The 22517-nt window shown below is 42.6% G+C and overlaps 1 protein-coding gene across 2 annotated transcripts in view; it reads right to left on the bottom strand.

Moving 5' to 3' along the window:
* Positions 1 to 22139, bottom strand: part of prkcba (protein kinase C, beta a) — a 273443-nt gene extending 251304 nt beyond the window's left edge. For both annotated transcript variants that reach the window (XM_041205666.1, XM_041205665.1), the window contains exons 1-2: positions 21818 to 22139; positions 21683 to 21714 (exon numbers count right to left, since the gene is read on the bottom strand). In XM_041205666.1, the coding sequence (XP_041061600.1) occupies positions 21683 to 21714; positions 21818 to 21981 (196 nt within the window). In that variant the 5' untranslated portion in view covers positions 21982 to 22139. The remainder of the gene's footprint in view (positions 1 to 21682; positions 21715 to 21817) is intronic.
* Positions 22140 to 22517: the final 378 nt, after the last annotated feature.

Genomic DNA, 22517 nt, shown 5'->3' with positions numbered 1-22517 from the left:
GAGGAATTTCTTCTCTGAGGGTCATTAGTATTTGGAATTCTCATCCCTAGAGAGCACTGGAGACTGGGTCATTGAATATATTAAAGGCTGAATTGGACAGATTTTGCAATGGAGTAAAAGGTTCTGGGGAGCCAGCAAGAAAATGGAGTTAAGGCCAAAATCAGATCAGCCACGATCTCATTGAATGGCAAAGCAGGCTCAAGGGGCCAAATGGTTTACTCCTGCTCCTATTTCTTATGATCTTATGATTTCAAACAATAAATAAAATTTTCATTTTAATATTGTAAGAACACAAATACTTGTATTTATATAGAATCTTATTATGAAATTTTTCAAAGTCTGTCACATAGTACATTTATTTGAACTCCAATAACTTATTTAGTTGTTATGTTCCACGATATGTTAGTGGTAAATATTGCATATAGAGGAGTAATTTTAGCCAACTGCAGAGCTTGCTGGAAGAACCGGACAAAGACTTTCACACACCTGAATCTTTGGGTGCTGGCTTGGCTGCTAACTGTCCACGACCTGTTACTACTCTAACCATGGCAATACTGCATGACATATTGTAGAGCCTTTGCTTGATTATCCAAATATTTCAAATGCTGCTTTATCTTCCTAAATGTCTGTTTAGTAAGTGTCACCCATGTACTTCATTGTAACTTTGTGCTAGCATATTGTGGTTGTGAAGAGGTGTTATCAAACATGGTTGTACATGTGTAGGCATATCATTGAGGATTTCACTTTCCAGTCTCTCAAAACTGTGTTATTATTTATCATTAATTGTCTCAGAATGAAAGCATTAAGCACTATGTTGTGGTGGTGAGTCCGGGGATAGTGCGCTGTAATATCAAGCCCCACTGTTCCCCAAGCCACAACAAATGTGAAAAAGTTTGATCAAACTACCAGATTCCCCCAATTCTACCTGACCGTTTAATTTAGGTTAACAGAATACGAGCACCAGGTATGTAAACTTAATAAGTTTAATAACTGTTTATTGAACAAATTGTCTTTAGCCAGTGGCAAAAGGAATATGAACGGCTAATTTCTAACTCTATAGCCTAAACTCTACCCCTTCTTAAATCCATATACAAACACGTGGAAGACAAAGACTCAAAAAAACATGGCTTTTAAGGATGGGATAAAACAGTTCAATAGCACCAATTCCGGAGTACAGGATTCAATGGGTTGATTTTGATCAACGTCTTCCAAATTTCTTTCTGTTTTTGTTGATGACACGAAGTGGCTTTCCAGCATTTTCAATCTTTAGTTCACTGGTTGAGCACTTGCCTTTCAATGTCTCTAATAGTGATTTTCACCTTTGCCTCTTGACAGGGGTTTTCAAAGAGAGAGCAAGTTATAGACAGACGAGAAAAAGCCAGCTAGCTATTATTGTGGAATTACTGGAATCTCCCACACACAGGAGAAAAAGGCTTTAGGTCTTGTTCCTTTCAGGCTAGGAGCTATCCTGCTGCACTGGTCGCTCACAAACCTTGATCACCTGGTCAGGAGCCAATTAAAACATTGTTGCCAGCAGCTCCCTTGGTCTGGGACCCCTTTCCAGCACAATCCTGTCTTTCATGGCACTCTGTTCCAGGGCTGCAACATTGCATATAGGCAAAGCAGTCGCCTTCTTAGAGAAATGGGCAGCAATGAGCTGACTCCTATGTGGGTGCCAGGAATGCCTCTATGGCATTGAAATGTTTCTGTATGCCCTTAACTGTCATTAAGACAGTGCAGATGGTTGACTGCTCCTGCAGACCATCAGGCACCAAGTTGCAGATCAGTCACAGCATACTTACTGAACCTCATTATGTACTGCCTTTCCTCTGGTCTATATATCTGACCACTGTGGAACATCTATTACCTGAGAGAAGTTGTTCTCCGAACAATGCTTAACTGTTCCCCTTGGGCTGTCATGTATGACATGAGCTGCACTAAGAGATATCTGGCAGCAGCCACTGTACTCAAGTTGTGAAGGCTGAACACTGATCTATACTAATCACTTTCACTCATTTGTCAGTGTAATGCTGATGCTCCCAGGCATTAGGCATTATCCTTGGTTCAACTAACTAATGCCAGGTCTGAGCTGGAGTTTTCATTTTTATCATCCTATGTCATTCTGCATAAATTTTATATTTGTTGCTTTTAATGAAAGGTCTCAACAGGTAAAACTTCTGCTAAATAGCTACAAATCAGAGCATGACTCAGAGGAGTATAACAAATTCTACTGGCCGCTGTTTCTGTGCATCTGTTTGTCTATAAAACTAAACTCATTGAGAAAAGTCTGCTAATAGATGGTGCTCTGTGCCTTGTACCACTCTGCTGCAGTAGAATGTCTGAACAGTTGATTTCAGCAAGTTGAAGGGGAAGATTTTAAGAACAGGGAATGCTTTAAGTGCTTCTCCAGCCAGAGATCACGATAATCATTTTTCAAAAATTAGATTCAGTATTTGAAATGGTAAAAATAAGTTTGAGGGTGGGTGGGTGGGTGGGTGTTAGGGGCAAGGATGAGGGAATTGGATTAGAACAGACAGCAAAAAGTTTGCCATAGCAGGATCGATGGAGAAAATAATGATGTGCATTTGTACATCCCCTTTCATGACTTCAGTATGTCCAAAATATTTTACAGCCAACTAAGTACTTTTGAAGTGGAGTCACTGTTGTAATGCAACAGCCAATTTGCAAATAGTAAAGACCCACAAACAGCAATGTGATAACAACCAAATAATCACATCTGTGTGATGCTGACTGAGGAAGAAATATTGGCTAGGTCACTGGGATTAACTCCCCCTGCTCTTCTTTGAAATAATGGCACTTTACACCCATCTGAGAACACAAGGTTTACCCTCTCATTTGAAAGATAACACCTCCAACAATGCAGCATTCCCTCATACTGAATTAGAGTATTAGAATTGATTTTCTATTCAAGTCTTAATGATCTCCTGCTCTCTAATTTCAGGCAATAACTTCTTTCCATGACTTGGTACACTGATATCCCACAAATGGGAAGAACAGAAATTTAAGAAGTTATATAAATCAACCTCTCACTCCTCAGAGGCCGTGTAGTTTACTATTTCACATGAGATAACATAAACATATAGCACAAAAGGATGCAGTTTGGTTCATTGTACCTGTGCCAGCTCTTGGGAAGATCTATCCAATTAGTCCCACTCCCCAGCTTTTTCCCCTGTGGTCCTGTACTTTTTTTCCTTTTAAGTATATATTCAATTCCATTTTGAAAGGTGCACTAGTTGTGTGTGAATGGATGACCACTGATGTATCAATAATTATAAAGTAAAACTTTTTAAACTATTCAGGGTTGACTAAACAAATTTAAATGTCACATATCAATATTGTGTCATTTATCATACAGTCGTGTGATGTAACACATTGGAAAGCTATTTCTCCTTTTCCAGTCTTGGATGTAAATGTGTTTGGTATAAAAGCAAAATACTGCAGATACTGGAAATCTGAAGTAAAAACATAAAGTGCTGGAAATGTTAAGGTCATGCAGCATATGAAAGAAAGACTTGCATTTATATTGTGCTTTTCATGACCTCCTGACGTTTGAAAGTGCTTTACAGCCAATGAAGGAGAGAGAAACAAAGTTAATCTTTTATTAGAACCAATTTATGATGCTCCACAAATCTTGCCCAACCTGCTGAATATTTCCAGCATTTTCTGCTTTTATTGATGTTATATTTTGATGCTTTCTTTGGTGTCAGGAGTCACACTCACTACCCAATGTATTTAACAGTTGCAAAAAAATTGATTTTTTTTTACTTACATTGGCAAAGTGAAAGCCTGGCAATATATTCTAAATTGTCAATGCATTTTATCATAAGACTAAATATTCATACATCAAGATTTACTGGTACAAATTGATGCTCAAAAGGACTAGGAAGAACTTCAGTCCTGTTTGATGACTCAATGGAGACACTGTGGGAGGAAACCTGTGAATGTCTTATTCTCCTGCAATGAATTGAATCAGAATCAGCATAATCCTATCCAAACTGATACAGTATGGGCACTGTGACATAAAACCCCCACAGTTCCCAGTCCCAGCACAAATGGATGCAGTAGGGAGAAGATGAGTCAACCAAATATCGTCCTCTGCTCATGTGCAACCTCGAAAGTTCATTGGAAGACAAATAGTATAGGTATACATAGGACTGGGAACTACTTGTAGATATTCTAAAGGAAAACTGCAATCCAGCCAAAGCATGTTAAATGAGAATTCTCTTATACACTGTCCTCTTGATTGGTATAATATTCCATTCCTTCCATGCACTTTTTTTTAAATAGCTGTGTGTAAATATTACCTTAGAAAGAAAGCTCCAGTTGGCAGTGGGCTTAGAAAAAATTGCCTGTCCATCTTATCATTCACAGAATGGGATGTGATGCGGGAATGGGTATGAATTTGAAACAGGTCAAAGTATTTGAAAAGACATTCCATGTGTAACATGGACCAGGTTACACAAGTGGTGATTTATCCCAACACTTGCTCGGTGAGAGACGTATAACCTCCATTACATCAATGCCAGTTAGTTCGCAGGAGCATATTACAAGTCAGTAATGCTTACTAGGTTCAATTATAGTCAATTGAAGCCAGTTCTAACTCTTGACATAGTACAAAGGGGGACATTATAGAACCAAAGTATATTTATAGCACAGATGGTGGCTATTTAGCCCGTCATATCCTTGCTGGCTCTTTGCAAGAGAAATTCACTTAGCACCATTCTCCCGCTTTTCCTCCTAGCCCTGCAAATTTTGTCCTTTTCATATAAAAATCCAATCCCCTTTTAAATGATCTGATTGAATCTGCCTCCACCACCCTCTCAGGCAATGCATTCCAGATCCCATAACCACTCGCTGCACAAGAGTTTCCTCATGTCACCATGGCTTCTTTTGCCAATTACCTTGCATCTGTGCCCTCTGGTTCTCGATCCTTCCACCAATGGGAACTCAGTTTCTCTTTATCTACTCTGTCCAGTCCCCTCATAATTTTCAATACTTTTCTTAAATCTCTTCTCAACCTTTTCTCCAAGGAGAAGAGACCCAGTTCTCCAAACTATGTAACTAAACTGCACCACAGGTATCCGAGCATTTCCTTCATTCAATGGGTAATTCTGAATCTCTTTAGAAACATGAGGTGTGGCATAATCAAGACTTCAAAGAGAAAACGACAAAAAAAGCCTCATTGGGTCTGTGAGCAACCAAGACAATGGGACGTCCTTCCCCAGGTGTGCTCGAACACGGGACCCTGTTACTTTAAGGTCGCCAATGTGGGTTGAGGCATCAATTGACCAGCAGGAAACAGCTAAGGGACAAGGAAAGAAAACAAGATCTCTCTCTTGGCCTCCTTAGCTCTGAAGAAGAGTCATATGGACTCTAAATGCTAACTGTTTCTTTCTCCACATATGCTGCAAGGCCTGCTGAGTTTTACCAGCATTTTCTCTTTGTTGGCTAGAGTTATATTCTACCATACAACCATTAAGCTTTATTTGGAAAGCGGAGGATTTGTGGCATTTCCTTAGCGTTGGTAGCATGCTGCCCCATATTATTCCCCAGCAGCTGGTTCACAGCAGCATTGAAAGGCAAGGAGACGCCTCAGCCCGGGAGAGCAAAGAAATGAGCAAAAAAGTACAGAACCCGAAGTAAGTACTCACAGGCGAGGATACACAGACACTGCAGATATGGCGCCATTTTGAACTAAATGGCCAAATCTACAAGGACTACATTGAGAGGGGCTCACCTCTCCATCACCTTATTTTCCTAGTAGCCAACAAACTCTGTTCTAAGGTAAAACATCATGTGAGTGTTAATCGGGGTATTCTATTTATTAAGTAACATACATACAGCAGTCGGTCACTCACTGGTACTTGTCAAAATATTTATGCAAGTGTTTAATATAGTTTTATTTAAATCATTACTAGAATGGCTACATTTCAAAATTTATTTCATTGACTGTAAAGCATCTTGGGCTGTCCTGAACAGCACCACATAAATACAAGTCTTTTTTCTTCCATTCAATTGTGCCATGGATGTGCCAAATTTTTAGACAGGCTTGAACTAATGCTATAACATTATTGGGAGTATAAGCACAGGCTGAGATCTTCAGAGATGCACATTGGCCATGAAATTGCAAGTGTATGAAAGTACCATCCAGATAATGTCGGATGGTTTCCCAGTGAGTTTAGCGGTTGAGGTTACAGCTGCACAAGCACGACACGAGCAGCATTAATGCAGAATAACCCTACTGCAGTGAGGGGGGAAAAATTAACTCGAGAATTCACTGAATGCTCAAGAGCAAAGTGCTTCTTCCAGGCATACAGGATACTGGAGTTAAAGACCCAACAAGCCATTGCACCAGGACTCCATAACAAAAGCATCTGGTAAGACCACAGCACTGGCAGGTTCTTAAATATGAAATGGGTTTTTGTGAAGCTCAATGTCATGAAGAGTATTATTTTCTTAATTAAAAATTTACAGGCTGGCGATGTGGAGGAAAATGATAGCAAGCATTTCAACTAAAGACATGACCATTCCATAGTGATGAATCCCCACTGTAGCTCAGAACTACAAAGTATGTGAACGATAGCAGAGCTATGGGATAGAGCAGGGGCTAATTAGATAGCTCCTTCAAAAGATCTGACACAAGCATGATTAGCCAAATGGCCACCTTCTATACTGTATGATCCTATATTTAACCTTGTTAAAGTTTAGTTCAATAGGTATTCACTTGTAATTTGTGCAATTTTCATTCCAAAATAATCAACTCGAAATGATTCAACAAATGTGACGTATCTGCACCTGCTTCAACAAGCTGTGAACTAACAGCCATTTCTGGCATAAGGATTGCTCCAAAAATGTTCAGAGTGTATGTGATATAAAAATAACATGCATCAATTTGATCTCAAATCAGCAATCTCATTCTGCCTTTCAAATGTCAATTACAAACCACAAAAATCTAATCTCATGTCATTACAACATCATAATCCCCAGATTAAATTATGACCGGTAACTCACTCCTGGGTATCATTCTATACATTAACCACTTGAACTCCTCAATTAACTCCCAACCAGTAACTTCTCATGTTCAAATCACCTCAGTGCCTTATTAAATCCCAACCTGTAACTCACTCCTTGATATCATTTCATATGTAAAGCACCCAAATTCTTTGGTTAATTTGACCCATAACACTTTGGGGTGTCCGTAATTCTATGTGCAAACCAAGCCCATTGATCAGATCCCAAACCGTAATTCATTCCCAGATATTTATTATTCTTTATACGACCATTGTAGTCTCGATACTTATGGTAAAACTATGAACTATTGACTGTCAAAAGGTTGCCAACATGCAAAAATGTCAGCTTTTAAGAGGAGTATGTACTGTGCAATGCTTACTCCATGAGAATTATCTCTCTTTGTTCATGACAAATACAACTTCACGGAACCCACAACCAAGCTTGATGGACTTTTAACTCTCAGATGCACCTTTTAGTCCAATGTTGTTTAAGAGGCTTTATCTAGGGGGAGACAGTGGTATAATGGTAATGTCACTAGATTAGTAATCCCGAGGCGCAGGTTAATACTCTGGGGATGTGGGTTCAAATCCCACCACAACAGCTGGTAGAATTTCAATTAATAAATCTGGAATATAAAGCTAGTCTAATGACCACGAAGTTATCAAAAACTCATCTAGTTCATTAATTTTTGCCATCCATTCTTACCTGGAATGGCCTACATATGACTCCAGACCCACAGCAAAATGGTTGGCTCCTGACTGTCCTTGGAAATGGCCTAGCAAGCCACTCAGTTCAAGGGCAATTAGGGATCGGCAACAAATGCCAGCCTTGCCAGTGATGCCCCCATCTCATTAATTAATAAATAAACCCACTGTTTTCCCACTTTTCATCAATTCTATGGAGAACCTATAACTCAGCAGGTTGGAATTTTGTTCATGGCAAGTGAATGTTCCTGACTAGGCCAGCAGTGGTTGCCCATCCCTAATTGCCCTTGAAAAGGTAGTGGTGAGCCACATTCTTGAATCACTGCAATCCATCCAGTGCAAGCACACCTACAGCACTGTTAGGGAGCAAGTTCCAGGCATTTCACCCAGCAACAGACATGGAACAGTGATATAGTTTTTTTAAAAAAGTATTCTTGGGATGAGGACACTGCTGGTGAGGCTAGCATTTATTGTCCATTCACGCATGCCCTTGAGAAGGTGAGCCGCCTTCTTTATCTGCCGCAACCCATGTGATGTAGGCATTTCCACAATGCAGTTAGGGAGTTCCAAGATTTCGACCCAATGACAATGAAGGAACAGCAATATAGTTCCCAATTAGGAAGGGTGTGCCTTGGAGGCAAACTTGCAGGTGGTGGTGTTTCCATGTGTCGCTGCTCTTGTCCTCCTAGACCGTAGAGGTCATGGGTTTGGAAGGTGCTGCAGTGCATCTTGTAGATGGTGCATATTACTGCTGCTATATGCAGGAGGTGGAGGGAGTGAATGTTGAAGGTGGTGAATGGCGTGCCAATCAAAGGTTCAAACATGGTCAAAAGAGCTGAACTCCGGAGGTCAGGTGAGAGTGTGACTGCCCTTGACATCAAGGTCGCATTTGACTGAGTGTGGCATCAAGGAGCCCTAGCAAAACTGGAGTCAATGGGAATCAGGGGCAAAACTCTCCACTTGTTGGAGTCATACTTAGCACAAGGGAAGGTGGTTGTGGTTGTTGGAGGTCAGTCATCTCAGTTCCAGGACATCACCACAGGAGTTCCTCAGGGAAGTGTCCAAGGCCCAACCATCTTCAGCTGCTTCATCAATGACCTTCCTTCCATCATAAGGTCAGAAGTAGGGATGTTCGCTGATGATTGCACAACATTCAGCGCCATTCGCGGCTCCCCAGATACTGAGGTAGTCCATGTCCAAATGCAGCAAGACCTGGGTTGACAACTTGCAAGCAACATTCACGCCACACAAGCATCAGGCAATGACCATCTCCAACAAGAGAGAACCAACCATCACCACTCGATGTTCAATAGCATTACCATCACTGAATCCCCCACTATTAAAATCCTGGGGGTTACCATTGACCAGTGACTGAACTGGACTTGCCTTATAAACACTGGCTACAAAAGCAGGTCTGGAGGCTCGGAATCTTGCTGCAAGTAACTCACTTCGTGACTCCCCAAAGCCTGTCCACAATCACACAAGGTACAAGTCAGGAGTGTGATAGAATACTCTCCACTTACCTGGACGAGTGCAACTCCACAACACTCAAGCAGCTTGACAACATCCAGGACAAAGCAGCCCACTTAATCGGCACCCCATCCACCAACTTAAACTTTAACTTCAAACTTCCTCCACCACAGGTTCAAAGTGGCAGCAGTACATACATTATGTAAGATGCACTGCATCAACTCAACAAGGCTCCTTCGATAGGACCTTCCAAACCCACAATGTCCACCACCTGAAAGGACAAGGGCAACAGATGGATGGGAACACCACTGCCTGGAAGTTCCCCTCCAAGCCACACCTTCCTGTGGAACTATATCACTGTTCCTTCACTGTCGCTTGATCAAAATCCTGGAACTCCCTTCCTAATGACACTAATTGTACCTCCACCATCTCCTCAAGGGCAGATTAGGGATGGGCAATAAATGCTTGCCAGCCCTGTCTACATGACATGAAAGAATAAAGTGAGGATATTTGCTGCTGATTGTTCAGTACCATTCCAACTCCCTAGATACTGAAGCAATTCATACCCACATGAAGCAAGGCCTGGACAATATTCAGGTTTGGCCTGATATGTGGCAAGTAACATTTGCGTCTCACAACTGCCAGGCAGTGGCAATCTCCAGGAGACATTCTAACCATTTCCCTTTGAGATTGAATTAATTACCATTGCAGAATCCCTCATTGTCAACATTCAGGGGGTTACCATTGACCAAAAACTTACCAGACCAGCTATATAAATACTGTGGCTACAAGAGCAGGTCAGAGGTTGGGAATTCTGTGGTCAGTAACTTAGCTCCTGAGTCCCAAAAGCCTGTCCACAATCAAGAAGGCACAGGTTAGGAGTGTGATGGAATACTTGCCACTTGTCTGAATGAGTGCAGCTCCGATAACACTAAAGCTCCATACCATCCTAGACAAAGGAGACCCCTTTTTTTAAAAAATTCATTCATGGGATGTGGGCTTCGCTGGCTGGCAGTATTTATTGCCCATCCCTAGTTGCCCTTGAGAAGGTGGTGGTGAGCTGCCTTCTTGAACCGCTGCAGTCCATGTGGTGTAGGTACACCCACATTGCTGTTAGGGAGTTCCAGGATTTTGACCCAGCAACAGCGAAGGAACGGCGATATATCTCCAAGCTAGGATGGTGAGCAACTTGGAGGGAACTTCCAGGTGTGTTCCCATCTACCTGCTGCCTTTGTCCTTCTAGATGGTAGTGGTCATGGGTTTGGAAGGTGCTGTCGAAGGAGCCTTGGCGAATTCCTGTGGTGCATCTTGTAGATGGTACACACTGCTGCTACTGTGTGGTGGTGGAGGGAATGAATGTTTGCAGATGTGGTGCCAATCGGGCAGGCTGCTTTGTCTTGGATGGTGTCAAGCTTCTTAAGTGTTGTGGGAGCTGCACACTCATCCAGGCAAATGGGGAGTATTCCATCACACTCCAACCAGCAGACAGTTTTCGCCCAAATTCTCATTGACTCCAGTTTTGCTAGGGCTCCCTGATGCCACACTCAGTCAAATGCTGCCTTGATGTCAAGACCAGTCACACTCAGCTCACATCTGGAGGTCAGCTCTTTTTCCACATTTGAATCAAAGCTCTAATGAGGTCAGGATCCGAGTGACCCTAGCAGAACCCAGGGTCAGCGAGCAAGTTATTGCTAAGCAAGTGCTGCTTGATAGCATTCTTGATGGCTCCATCCATCACTTTACTGACAATGGAGAGTAGACTGACAGGGCAGCAATTGACTAAGTTGGATTTCTCCTGCATTTTGTGGATAGGACATACCTGGGCAATTTTCCACACAGCCGGGTAGATGGCTGTGTTGTAGCTGTGTTGGAACAAGTTGGTTAGGGGTGCAGCAGGTTCTGGAGCACAAGTCTTCAGTAATATTGCCAGAATATTGTCAAGGCCCATAACCTTTGCAATATCCAGTGCCTTCAGCATTTTCTTGATATTGCATGAAGTGAATTGAATTGGCTGAAGGCTGGCATCCGTGATGCTGGGGACCTCCGCAGGTGGCCGAGATGAATCATCCACTCGGCACTTCTGACTGATGATTGTTGCAAACGCTCAACCTTATCTCTCCTGCGCTCTTCACTGAACCAGTGTAGAGCCCCTGGCTTGATGGTGATGGTAGAGTGGGGGAATATGCCAAGCCATGAGGTTACAGATTATGTTTGAGTACAATTCTGCTGCTGCTGATTTCCCACAGCACCTCATGGTTGCCCAGTATTGAGTTGCTAGATCTGTTCAAAATCTATCCCATTTAGCACGGTGGTAGTGCCACACAACACAATGGAGGGTACCCTCAGTGTGAAGACGGAACTTTGTCTCCTGCAGTGATTTCCTGGGCATGAGATCCCCAGTACTACAACACTGGTGGAAAATTGCCCAGGTATGTCCTGTCCACAAAAACCAGGACAAATACAACCCAACCAATTACCGCCCCATCAGTCTACTCTCGATCATCAATAAAGTAATGGAAGGGGTCATCAACAGTGCTTTCAAGCTGCACTTGCTTAGCAATAACCTGCTCACTAATGCCCAATTTGGGTTCTGCCAGGGCCAATCAACTCCTGACCTTGTTACAGCCTTTGTTCAAACATGGACTAAAGAGCTGAACTCCCGAGGTCAGGTGAGAGTGACTGCCCTTGACATCAAGGCAGTATTTGACCGAGTGTAGCAAAACTGGAGTCAATGGGAATCAGGGGGAAAATTCTCCGCTGGTTGGAGTCATATCTAGCACAAAAGAAGATGGCTGTGGTTGTTGGAGGTCAGTCATCTCAGCTCCAGGTCTTCACTGTAGGAGTTCCTCAGGGTAGTGTCCAAGGCCCAACCAACTTCAGCTGCTTCATCAATGACCTTTCTTCCATCATAAGGTCAGAAGTGGGGATGTCCGCTGATGATTATACAATGTTCAGCACCATTCACGACTCCTCAGCTACTGAAGCAGTCCATGTCCAGATGAAACAAGACCTGGACAATATCCAGGCTTGAGCTGACAAGTGGCAACATTCGCACCACACAAGTGTCAGGCAATGACCATCTCCAACAAGAGAGAATGCAACCATCACCCCTCAATATTCAATGGCATTACCATCAGTGAATCCCCCACCATCAACATACTGCGGGTTACCATTGACCAGAAACTGAACTGGACTAGCCATATAAATACTGTGGCTACAAGAGCAGGTCAAGGGCTAGGAATCATGTGACGAGTAACTCGCCTCCTGACTCTCCAAAGCCTGTCCACCATCTACAAAGGGACAAGTCAGGAGTGTGATGGAATACTCTCCACTTGCCTGGATGAGTGCAGCTCCTATAACACTGAAGAAGCTGGACACCGCTTGATTGGCACCACATCCACAAACATTCACTCCCTCTACTGACACACAATAGCAGTAGATTGCATCATCTACAAGATGCAATGCAGGAATTCACCAAGACTCCTTAGACAGTACCTTCCAAACCCTTGATCACTACCACCTAGAAGGACAAGGGCAGCAGATAGATGGGAACACCACCACCTGGAAGTTCCCTCCCAAGTCACTCACCATCCTGACTTGGAAATATATCACTGTTCCTTCACTGTTGCCATGTCAAAATCCTGGAACTCCCTTTCTAACAGCACTATGGATGTACCTACATCACATGGATTACAGTGGTTCAAGGTGGCAGATCACCACCATCTTCTCAAGGGCAACTAGGGATGGGCAATAAATGCTGGCCCAGCCAGTGAAGCCACATCCCGCGAATGAATTTTTAAGAACTCATTGGCCTTAAACTACGATCATCTTTTGTGTGAGATAGGATGCCAGTCAGAGGAGAAATTCTCTTGATTTCAATTTTGCTCGGACTCCAATGCTGCACTCATTCAAACGCTGCCTTGACATGAAGGATCACTCACCTCCCCTTGGGAATTCACCTCTTTTGTTCGTGTTTGGACCAGGCTGCAATGAGGTCTGGAGTCAAGTGGCCCTAGTGGAACTCAAATGGAGCATTGGCGAGCATGTCATTGCTGACTAAGTGCTGCTTGATTGCATTCGCAATGACACCTTTGGTTACTTTGCTTTGATTGTGAATAGACTGATAGGGGGTATTGGCCCGATATGAATTGTTCTGCTTTCTGTGGATGGGACATCTGTGGGCAATTTTCCACACTGTTGGGTAGATGCCAGTGTTGCTGCTATATTTGAGCAGATTGTCTAGGGGCAAGGCTAGTTCTGAAGCAAAAATCTTCAGTACCACAGCTAGGAGGTTGTTATGGCTGTATCCAGTGCCTTCAACCATTTCGTGATATGGCATGGGGTGCATTGAATCTACTGAAGGCTGGTATCTCTGACGGAGTCCTTAGGAGGCAGCCGAGATTGTTCATCCAGTTTGCACCTCAGGCTGAAGATGGTTACAAATGTTTCAACATTTACTTTTGCACTGATGTGCTGAACTCTCCCATCATTGAGAATGGGATGTTTGTGGAGCCTCATCTGGTTAGTTGTTTAATTACCTACCATGATTCTCGACTGGATGTGGCAGGACATCAGAACTTTGACCTGATTCGTTGGTTGTGGGATGCCCCTTCTCTTACACTGTAGCTGCCCAACTGGCTATTAGCTCACAAAAGTAAGTCCATAAATGGTTATGTAAAGATAAGGGAAGCCTTTTGGTCCATCTGATCTATCCTTTCATGTTACCAGCACAATATCCTTTCATGTCCTGACAGGTATTTCTGCAACTGAGTCACAGGCATGGCACAACCTACAGCTTAGGTCACTACATTAACAAAAAGTCACTTTTTCCTGAAGGTAATCCTTACTCAAAGATGTCCCCAGAGCCAGAAGTGTGAAATTCTGTAAACAAATCCAGATTTTGGCTCGTCAGCTACTCTGGTACCAATTTAGCAACTGGAATTCACTTTTATTTGAGGAAATTACTCATCAAAAAAGTTCTTTGGGCAGCAAGGAGATTTGAAGTAAGGAGTCCTAATTGAAAACCTGATGCCTATTCCATGAGATTACAGTATCAATGCTGGTAAATTTTAATTAACAATACACCCATTTCCTTCCTCAAAGTCACATTTTAGGAATAGAATTTTGATTTAGCTGTGCAAGTTAGCTTTCTAACAGTGTATAAAATAGCCAGTTTAGTCTCTGGTGGAAGTTTGGCTCAGTTGACACCATATCAGATGATTGAAGATACAAGTCCCCATCTCAGGATACCATTGTATAGTTAGACTGACAATGCAGTGTACTGTTGAATGAGTGCTGCATTGCCAGCAGTGCTGTCCTTGGATGAGCTGGTAAAAGTGGAGTGTTAACGTGCTTCTGATGCTAACCCCTCTGGAGTCTGTTAAAGATCTCACAGCACTGTTTGAAAAAGAATGAGAAATTCTCCATGAGTTCTCAATTAACATTACCAAACAATGGTTATTTATCTCATTGCCATTTGTGCAATATTGCTGTGTGCACATAACAGTTACTGCACTTCAATAAAAACTTCTTATGCATGAAGTGCTTGGGAGTTTTTCCAAGTTGTGAAAAGGAGTTTTATTAATGAAAGTCATTATTACTAAAATAATGACTCGAAAGACACTAGCTGAGGAGTCTAGGACTAGGGGATATAGCCTAACAATTAGGTCCAAGCCTTTAGGAGTAAAGTTAGGAAACACTTCCTTATACAAGGGGTGGCAGAAATTTGGAACACTTGTCAACCAGCAGTTGATCTTACGTCAGTTATTAATTTTAAATCTGAGTGAGCCAGATTCTTGTTAAGCAGGTATTTTAAGGGATAATGGACGAAGGCACTTGGTCACAGATCAACCATTATTTCATTGAATGGCAGGAGAGGCTCAAAGGGCTAAACGATGTTTCTTAAATACAATAAGGCAAAACTGTTGAATCAGGATTAGTCACTCGTCTAATTCATCTCCATTCTGTTTTTATAATAATAAATGTTTTGAACGAAAATTAACACAAAGATTACAGTCCTTTGACAAATGTGATTCCACACATATTACCCAAGGTTTGATTAATACACAGCTAAAAGAGGTGGGAGAATTGGGGAAACTATAGGCCAGTTAGCCTGACATGAATAGTAGGGAAAATGCTGAAATCTATTATTAGTGACATGATAACAAAGCAATTAGAGACTCATAGCATGGTTGGGCAGTCAATATTAATTTATTAAAGAGAAATCATATTTTACAAATCAGTTAGTCTTTTGATGTTGTAATTCGCATGGTAGATAAGGGGGAACCCTGTGGTGTAGTATATTGGATTTTCAAAAAATACTTGATAATATGCCACACAGAAGAGGTTATTATATAAAATTAGGGCCTATGGTGGGGGGGGGGGGTGGTGCTGGCTGGCAGGGGCAATATATTTTGCATGGATTGAGGATCGGTTAAAAGGATAGTGAACTAAGTAGGAATAAATGGCTGCAAGTTGTGCGATGCCTGTGACTCAGTTGCAGAAACACTTGTCAGGACATGACAAATGTTCTGCTGGTAACATGAAAGGTTAGATCAGATAGACCAAAAGGCTTCCCTTTTATATACTTAACCATTTATGGACTTGCTTTTGTGCACCTATAGCTATTTGAGCAGATATGGTGCAAGGGGCATCCCACAACCAACAAATTTTCATGTTAGTAGGCTGTGACCAGTGAAGTACCGCAAGGATCATTACTTGGGCCTCAGCCCAAGTTACAGTCTATATCAATGACTTAGATGAAGAGACTTAGTGCAATATATCGAGTTTTCTGACAAGGCTAAGTGAGAAAATAAGCTGCGGGGAGAATGCAAAGAGCCTGCAAAGGAAAATAGGGTCAGAACCTCGGCAGAGAATCGGATTGTCACTCATTTCTACTTTCTTACCTGAAATTTTTTTCAATCCTATCTCGCCCGATCTCTCGACTCAGGTCGGGTGAGCTCCAGGGCAGTGCAGCACGCCCCCAGGGCCTAGCATTGAGGACAGCTCAGTCAGATGTAAGGAGGCCATGCCCCTTTTTTATTAAATGGCACTAGAATGTAAGAAAGATTCTCAGTGCAGGACAATTGCCCAAGGGAAGTTTGCACTTCCCAGGCAACTGCTATGCAAATCATATCTGGAAACTTCCAGGGTCGGTGGTGGGGAATGGGGTGTGGGGTTCCCTTGCGCATCTTTGGGGTAATGCCCCAGTTACACTGCCCTGGCGCTCAAAAGTTATGGCCCATAGTAGGAATAGCAGAGTGGGAAGAACATGGCAAGTGGAACATAATGTGGGGAAGTGTGGAATTATTCACTTTGAAAGGAGAAGCATAAAACCCAGATTATTATTCAAATGATGACAGACTAGAGTATGTTGGTATTCAGACGGAAGTGTATGTCTTGGCACACTACTCACAGAAAGTTAACATGAAGGTACAGCAAGCAATTAAGGCAAATGGTATGTTAGGCTTTACTGCAAAAGGATTGGAGAATGAGAGTCAACAAGTCTTAATGCAATTTTATAGGGCCTTAGTGAAATAACCCTTAGAATACCTTATACAGTTTTGGTCTCTCGGAAGGCTTTACAACAAAGTTTCACTTGACTGATTCGTGGAATGAGGGGACTGTTCAAAAAAAAGTGATTGGGTAGACTAATCTTCTATTCCAAGGGAATATTCACCTAAAAAGTGATCCAATTAAAACATAAAATTCTTAAGAGGCTTGATCCCCAGTTGATCTTTCCCTTGGCTGGGGAATCTAGAACTAGGAATCATTGATCTAGAATAATGGATTTACCATTTAGGACTTAGATGAGGAGAAATCTCTTTACTTGAATGGTTATGAATCTTTGGAATTCTCTACACCAGAGGGTTGTGGATGCTCAGCTACTGAGCATATTAAGGACAGAAATTAATAGATTTTTGGAAACTAAAGCATACAGGAATAGCACAGATATATGGAGTTGAGGCAGAAAATCGGCTATGATCATACTGAACAGCACAGCAGGCCCAAAGGGTCAGAAGGCCTCTGCCTGTACTAACTGATGATTTTATGTTCTTACTCTTAAGAATCATTACTGAACATAAATAGCTTGATGGAAATCTTAAAACTGTAGTATTCGTCTCCCATCACCACTTTTAAAAAAAATTCATTTATGGGATGTGTACTCACTGGTTGGGCCAGCAATAATAGCCATCCTAATTGCCCTTGAGAAGGTGGTAGTGAGCTGCCTTCTTGAATTGCTGCAGCCCATGTGGTATAGGTACACACACAGTGCTGTTAAGAAGGGAGGTCCAGGATTTTGACCCAGTGATAGTGAAGGAACAGTGATATATTTCCAAGTCAGGATGGTGAGTGGCTTGGAGGGAAACTTCTAGATGGTGGTGTTCCCATCTATCTGCTGCCCTTGTCCTTCTAGACGGTAGTGGTCATGAGTTTGGAATGTGCTAAGGAGCCTTGTGAGTTTTTGCAGTGCATCTTGTAGATGGTACACACTACTGCTGTGCCTCGGTGGTGGAGGGAGTGAATGTTTGTGGATGTGGAGCCAAATCAAGTGGGCTGCTTTATCCTGGATGTTGTCAAACTGAGTGTTGTTGGAATGCACTCATACAAGCAAATGGAGAATATTCCATCACACTCCTGATTTATGCTTTGTAAATGGCGGAGAGGCTTTGGGGAAGTCAGGAGGTGAGTTACTGGTCGCAGGATTCCTAACCTCTGATCTGCTCTTGTGGCCACAGTATTTAGATGGCTAGTCCAGTTGAGTTTCTGGTCAATGGTAACCCCCAGGATGTTGACAGTGGGGGATTCAGTGATGGTAATGCCATTGAATGTCATGGGGCGATGATTAGGTTCTCTCTTGTTGGAGATGTTATTGCCAGGCACTGGTGTCATGTGGTTGTTATTCACTAATTGTCAGCCCAAGCTGGATATTGTCCAGGTCTTGCTGCATATCGACATGGACTGCTTCAATATCTGAGTGGCGAATGGTGAACATTGTGCAGTCATCAGTGAATATCCCCACTTCTGACCTTACGATGGAAGGAAGGTCACTGATGAAGCAGCTGAAGTTGGTTGGGCCTAGGACACTACACTGAAGAATTCCTGCTGTGATGTCCTGGAACTGAGGTGACTGACCTCCAACAACCACAACCATCTTCCTTTGTGCTAGGTATGACTCCAACCAGTGGAGAGTTTTCCTCCGATTTCCATTGACTCCAATTTTGCTAGGGCTCCTTGATGCTACACTCAGTCCAATGCTGCCTTGATGTCAAGGGCAGTCACTCTCGCCTCACCTCTGGTGTTCAGCTCTTTATCTATGCTTGAACCAAGGCTGCAATGAAGTCAAAAGCTGAGTAGCCCTTGCCGAGCCCAAACTGGGCATCAGTGAGCAGGTTTTTGCTGAGCAAGTGTTGCTTGATAGCACCGTTGATGGTCCTTTCCATCACTTTACTGATGATCGACAGAAGGTTATGGGGCAGTAATTTACTGGGTTGGGTTTGTCCTGCTTTTTGTGGACAGGACATACCTGGGCTGTTTTCCATATTGTTGGGTAAATACCAGTGTTGTAGCTGTACTGGAACAGCTTGGCTAGGTGCACCATAAATCCTGGAACACAAGTCTTCATGACTATTGTCAGAATCTTGTCAGGGTCCATAATGAATGAAAATAAAACTCCCAAGATTGTGTGGCCAGGGGTGAATACAAATCGCAATTTTATCCATGCTATTTTAGAGTTCTAAAGGGATTAGAATGTCAATATTTTATAAACAAGAACACTCTGCGTCTGTTCACACTGAGTCTGTGAAGCATATACAAATGCACAGCACCATGACATCACTCATTCACAGTCAGAATCAGCCTAAACAGATGGAGAAATCTCCACTTGCAAATCTTTTAACGAGTTTGAACTTCAGCAAAAAATAATCTTTCTTTAGAGAGTGGAATTCCCCTCCCCGCTATCACCTAAGTGAAGCCATTATTGGGAGCTAATGTTAATCTAAAGTATTTGCCACCTTAGAAACAATGCACGATACCTCTTCTTTAATGATGTCAGTCATATTGGCAACATTCTTGCCTGAGTCAGGAGGTTGTAGGTTTAAGTTCCACTCCAGAGACTCAAGTACAAAAGTCCAGGCTGAGGGAGCTACCATCTTTTAGATGAGATAATAACTGAAGCCCCATCAGCCCCCTCAAGTGAACATAAAGATGGCATGGCAGTATTTTGAATAGTAGCAGGGGCGTTATCCCTGGAGGCCTGGCCAATATCTATCCCTCAATCAACATCGCAGAAATAGACTATCTAGTCATCATAACATTGCTTTTTGGGGGAGCTTGCTGTGTGCAAATTCACTGCCACGTTTTTTGCATTACAAAGGTGACTACACTTCAAAAGTATTTCATTGATTGTAAAGCAGTTTGGGAAGTCCTGAGATTATGAAAGGCAATATAGAAATGCAAATCTTTCATTCTGCAACCACAAAAGCAAGTCAGATTTCCTGGCTGGAAAATATCAGCAGATGATGGTTGCTAGCCAGTTATCAATGAGCTGAGCATGAATTGGCTCACTTCTTGGTTCTGTGGCAATTGAAATGTCAATTCTGGGGAAGCTTCTGTCCGGTAGGTTCAGGAACTTTTTGCTGAATTCCAGCACTGGGGTTATTGATCTAGAAGTTCATCTTGCTACCAAAGAATCACAACTGAACCCAAATAATCCAAGAAGTCTTTTTCACTTGCAAACGATAACATGACAAATCTGCCCAATGCTGTTTCCTTTACATAAGAAACAGAAAATATCTCACAAACACTTTCATTTATTTCCTCTTCAACTGTATTTGGGTGGAGCACTTTAGGTTAATAGCACTCTTCCCGGTGTGCTGTTTACTCTTAAGTCACCAGATGCTGGAGGTAATTTCATCAAATCAGTCACCTTTGATTTCAATTTTCCTTTCTCCCTCTTATTTTAGATCACCCTATGCTATTTACCTATCAAAGGGGGTAACTTGTTCCAAGGTGTATGACAGCTTGAAGAAACTCACCCTCACATTTTATAGGGAAAGTCCTTCCTGCCAGTTGACCAAGTTGAAATTGTGACACTTCCACCTTAAAGGTCTCAGAAATACCTTTGGTTCATTTACATCAATCGCCATTCTGCTACTAAACGTGCAAAAAGTCCTGTTCTCAGGCCTCTTGCCAATTTCACTCCACCCCAACATTAGTTGACTCCCCACCTTTCCAATTCTGACCTCACCCATGCAACCGACTGCATAGGGTCAACTTGATTTTCAAAAATATCATTAGGAGGTATTGAGAAGCAGGGGCCAATGTAATCTGTAGTTATTGCACACTCGCCAACCATCTCCTCAATCAGACTGGAATGCCTTTCCCAGAGACTAGGAAAGCAGAAAATGTGTGAAATAGATTTAAAGCAAAGGGTAGAAGGAGCCAACAAACTCTAGCCACACGTGGGATGTGTGAAACAGCAGTACAGCTCTCTTTGGTGATCTTTTACAGTTAGCTGTGAACCCGTCAATATTCCATTCCCAGCACCACCGTCTCCTGATAACACCCCTCTTCAAACCCTTAAATACGAAACTAACTCTTCTATTTCTGTTACATAGACATACTTGAAGCTTCCGCTTAAAGGCAGGAAAGGGTGGGGTTAAGAAAAAGACATTGACAAAAAAAGACTGACACAATTATCCTTGCAAAAAAAAGTTGCACTTGTTACAATAAGGAAGTAAGTGATGTAGTTTAACAGCTGATTTTTGGAAAATGGGCAGAAAGACAGTAAAGAAAAGTAAAAACTGAAGAAACAAAGTGGACACAACTTTAATAAACGCGCTAATATGAAACAAGTTCAAGATCAATTCGAAAGGAAGTATCACAACGGGAGAGAGGGCGAGAACAACATTCAAATACACGGACACTTCGGGAAGCGGTCTTGTTAAAACTGAAACTAGGATAACGCCGTCCAAATTATGTTAAAAGTCACTGAGGAACTGATTGCTTTTTTTCCTTACACGAGTCTCCACCTGGTGGGTTCGGAAAATTGAAAAGTGAGGGATGCCACCTACATCCGGCTCTATTAACAGAAATACAACAAAATCTCCAGTTAATCTGCCAATATGTATAAACGTTTCGCACCTGGTGTTAAACAACCAAGCGACGCCCCTATACAGATATGACACCTCATAATTGCTATCGCAGGTAAAACATGTTCCACTCATTCGCCTAGTAGCTACCACTTCAGTTTAGCAGTTTAAGTTACTCGGGTTTGTAATGGCTGGAGTTTTCTCTCCATCTGAGCTGATACAGAGAATTGCATCGCCGCTCAATCTTCACAGCAAGTATCACGTGAGCACAGACTAAACTGTTAAGTGATTTTGGTGCAGATACTGTCCTGGGCACAAAACTGTCCAAATACTCCAAGCTGACACTTAAGACACTGTTGCTACTGTACCCGAGGGAACGCCCACCTTGACACTGGAATCCCTGCTTCCCGAATCCCCTGTTGAAACAAACAGAAACAAATAACATTAGTGACTTTTGAAGCGAAGCGTTTTCATGTAAGAGAATGCTGTAGTCTGGCATCAACGAGACCGTGCTCTCACCAGATAAAGTCGGTGCAGTGGCTGCAGAATGTGGGCTGCTTGAAGAAACGGGCGATGAATTTATGGTCTTTCACTTCGTGAACGTTTTTCTGCCTCAAAGCGCCTTTGCGGGCGAAGCGGATGGTGTTATCCTCGCCCTCCATCGCGTACACATTGTCGGACATCCTTCCAGCGCCGAGATACTGCTCAACGGTCACAACAACGACGACAGCAGCGACGACCAAATCGCGAGTCAACTCCTCGCTGTACTTCACCGGTTTGCGGTGCGGATCCAGGCACGCAGAAAACCAGCGGCTGAGCTAAGCTGAGCTAAGGCTGCGCCTTCCCCACACACAACGTCAGCACGCCCCGCCCCTTCCAAATCAACCCCCTATTTACATAATCATACCCAGCTACCAATTCTATCAATAAAATCTGCCTTTTCTATCCGCTTTTATATATGATATAAACCATTAACTCATGAGAATAGGGGCTGAAGACCCCTCTTAAAACAAAAGCGCTCAACAGGTTTTGCTCATGTGGATAGTCTCCAGTGAAAAGTGGATCAGTCACAATGCATTTCAGCCTCGACCAGAAGGAAACGGTGTTATCTCTCATCTGATTACTCGCAGCAGCTGATGAGAGTGAGCAACAAATAATCTTGCAATGTCCTTCCATTTTCCAATCTATGAGGAATTGAGAATTTAGTCAGCCACACGCT

This window comes from Carcharodon carcharias, chromosome 15 (genome assembly GCF_017639515.1).
Source record: "Carcharodon carcharias isolate sCarCar2 chromosome 15, sCarCar2.pri, whole genome shotgun sequence".
Taxonomy (NCBI): Eukaryota; Metazoa; Chordata; class Chondrichthyes; order Lamniformes; family Lamnidae; genus Carcharodon; species Carcharodon carcharias.
This window is presented reverse-complemented; position numbering and strand designations above follow the sequence as displayed.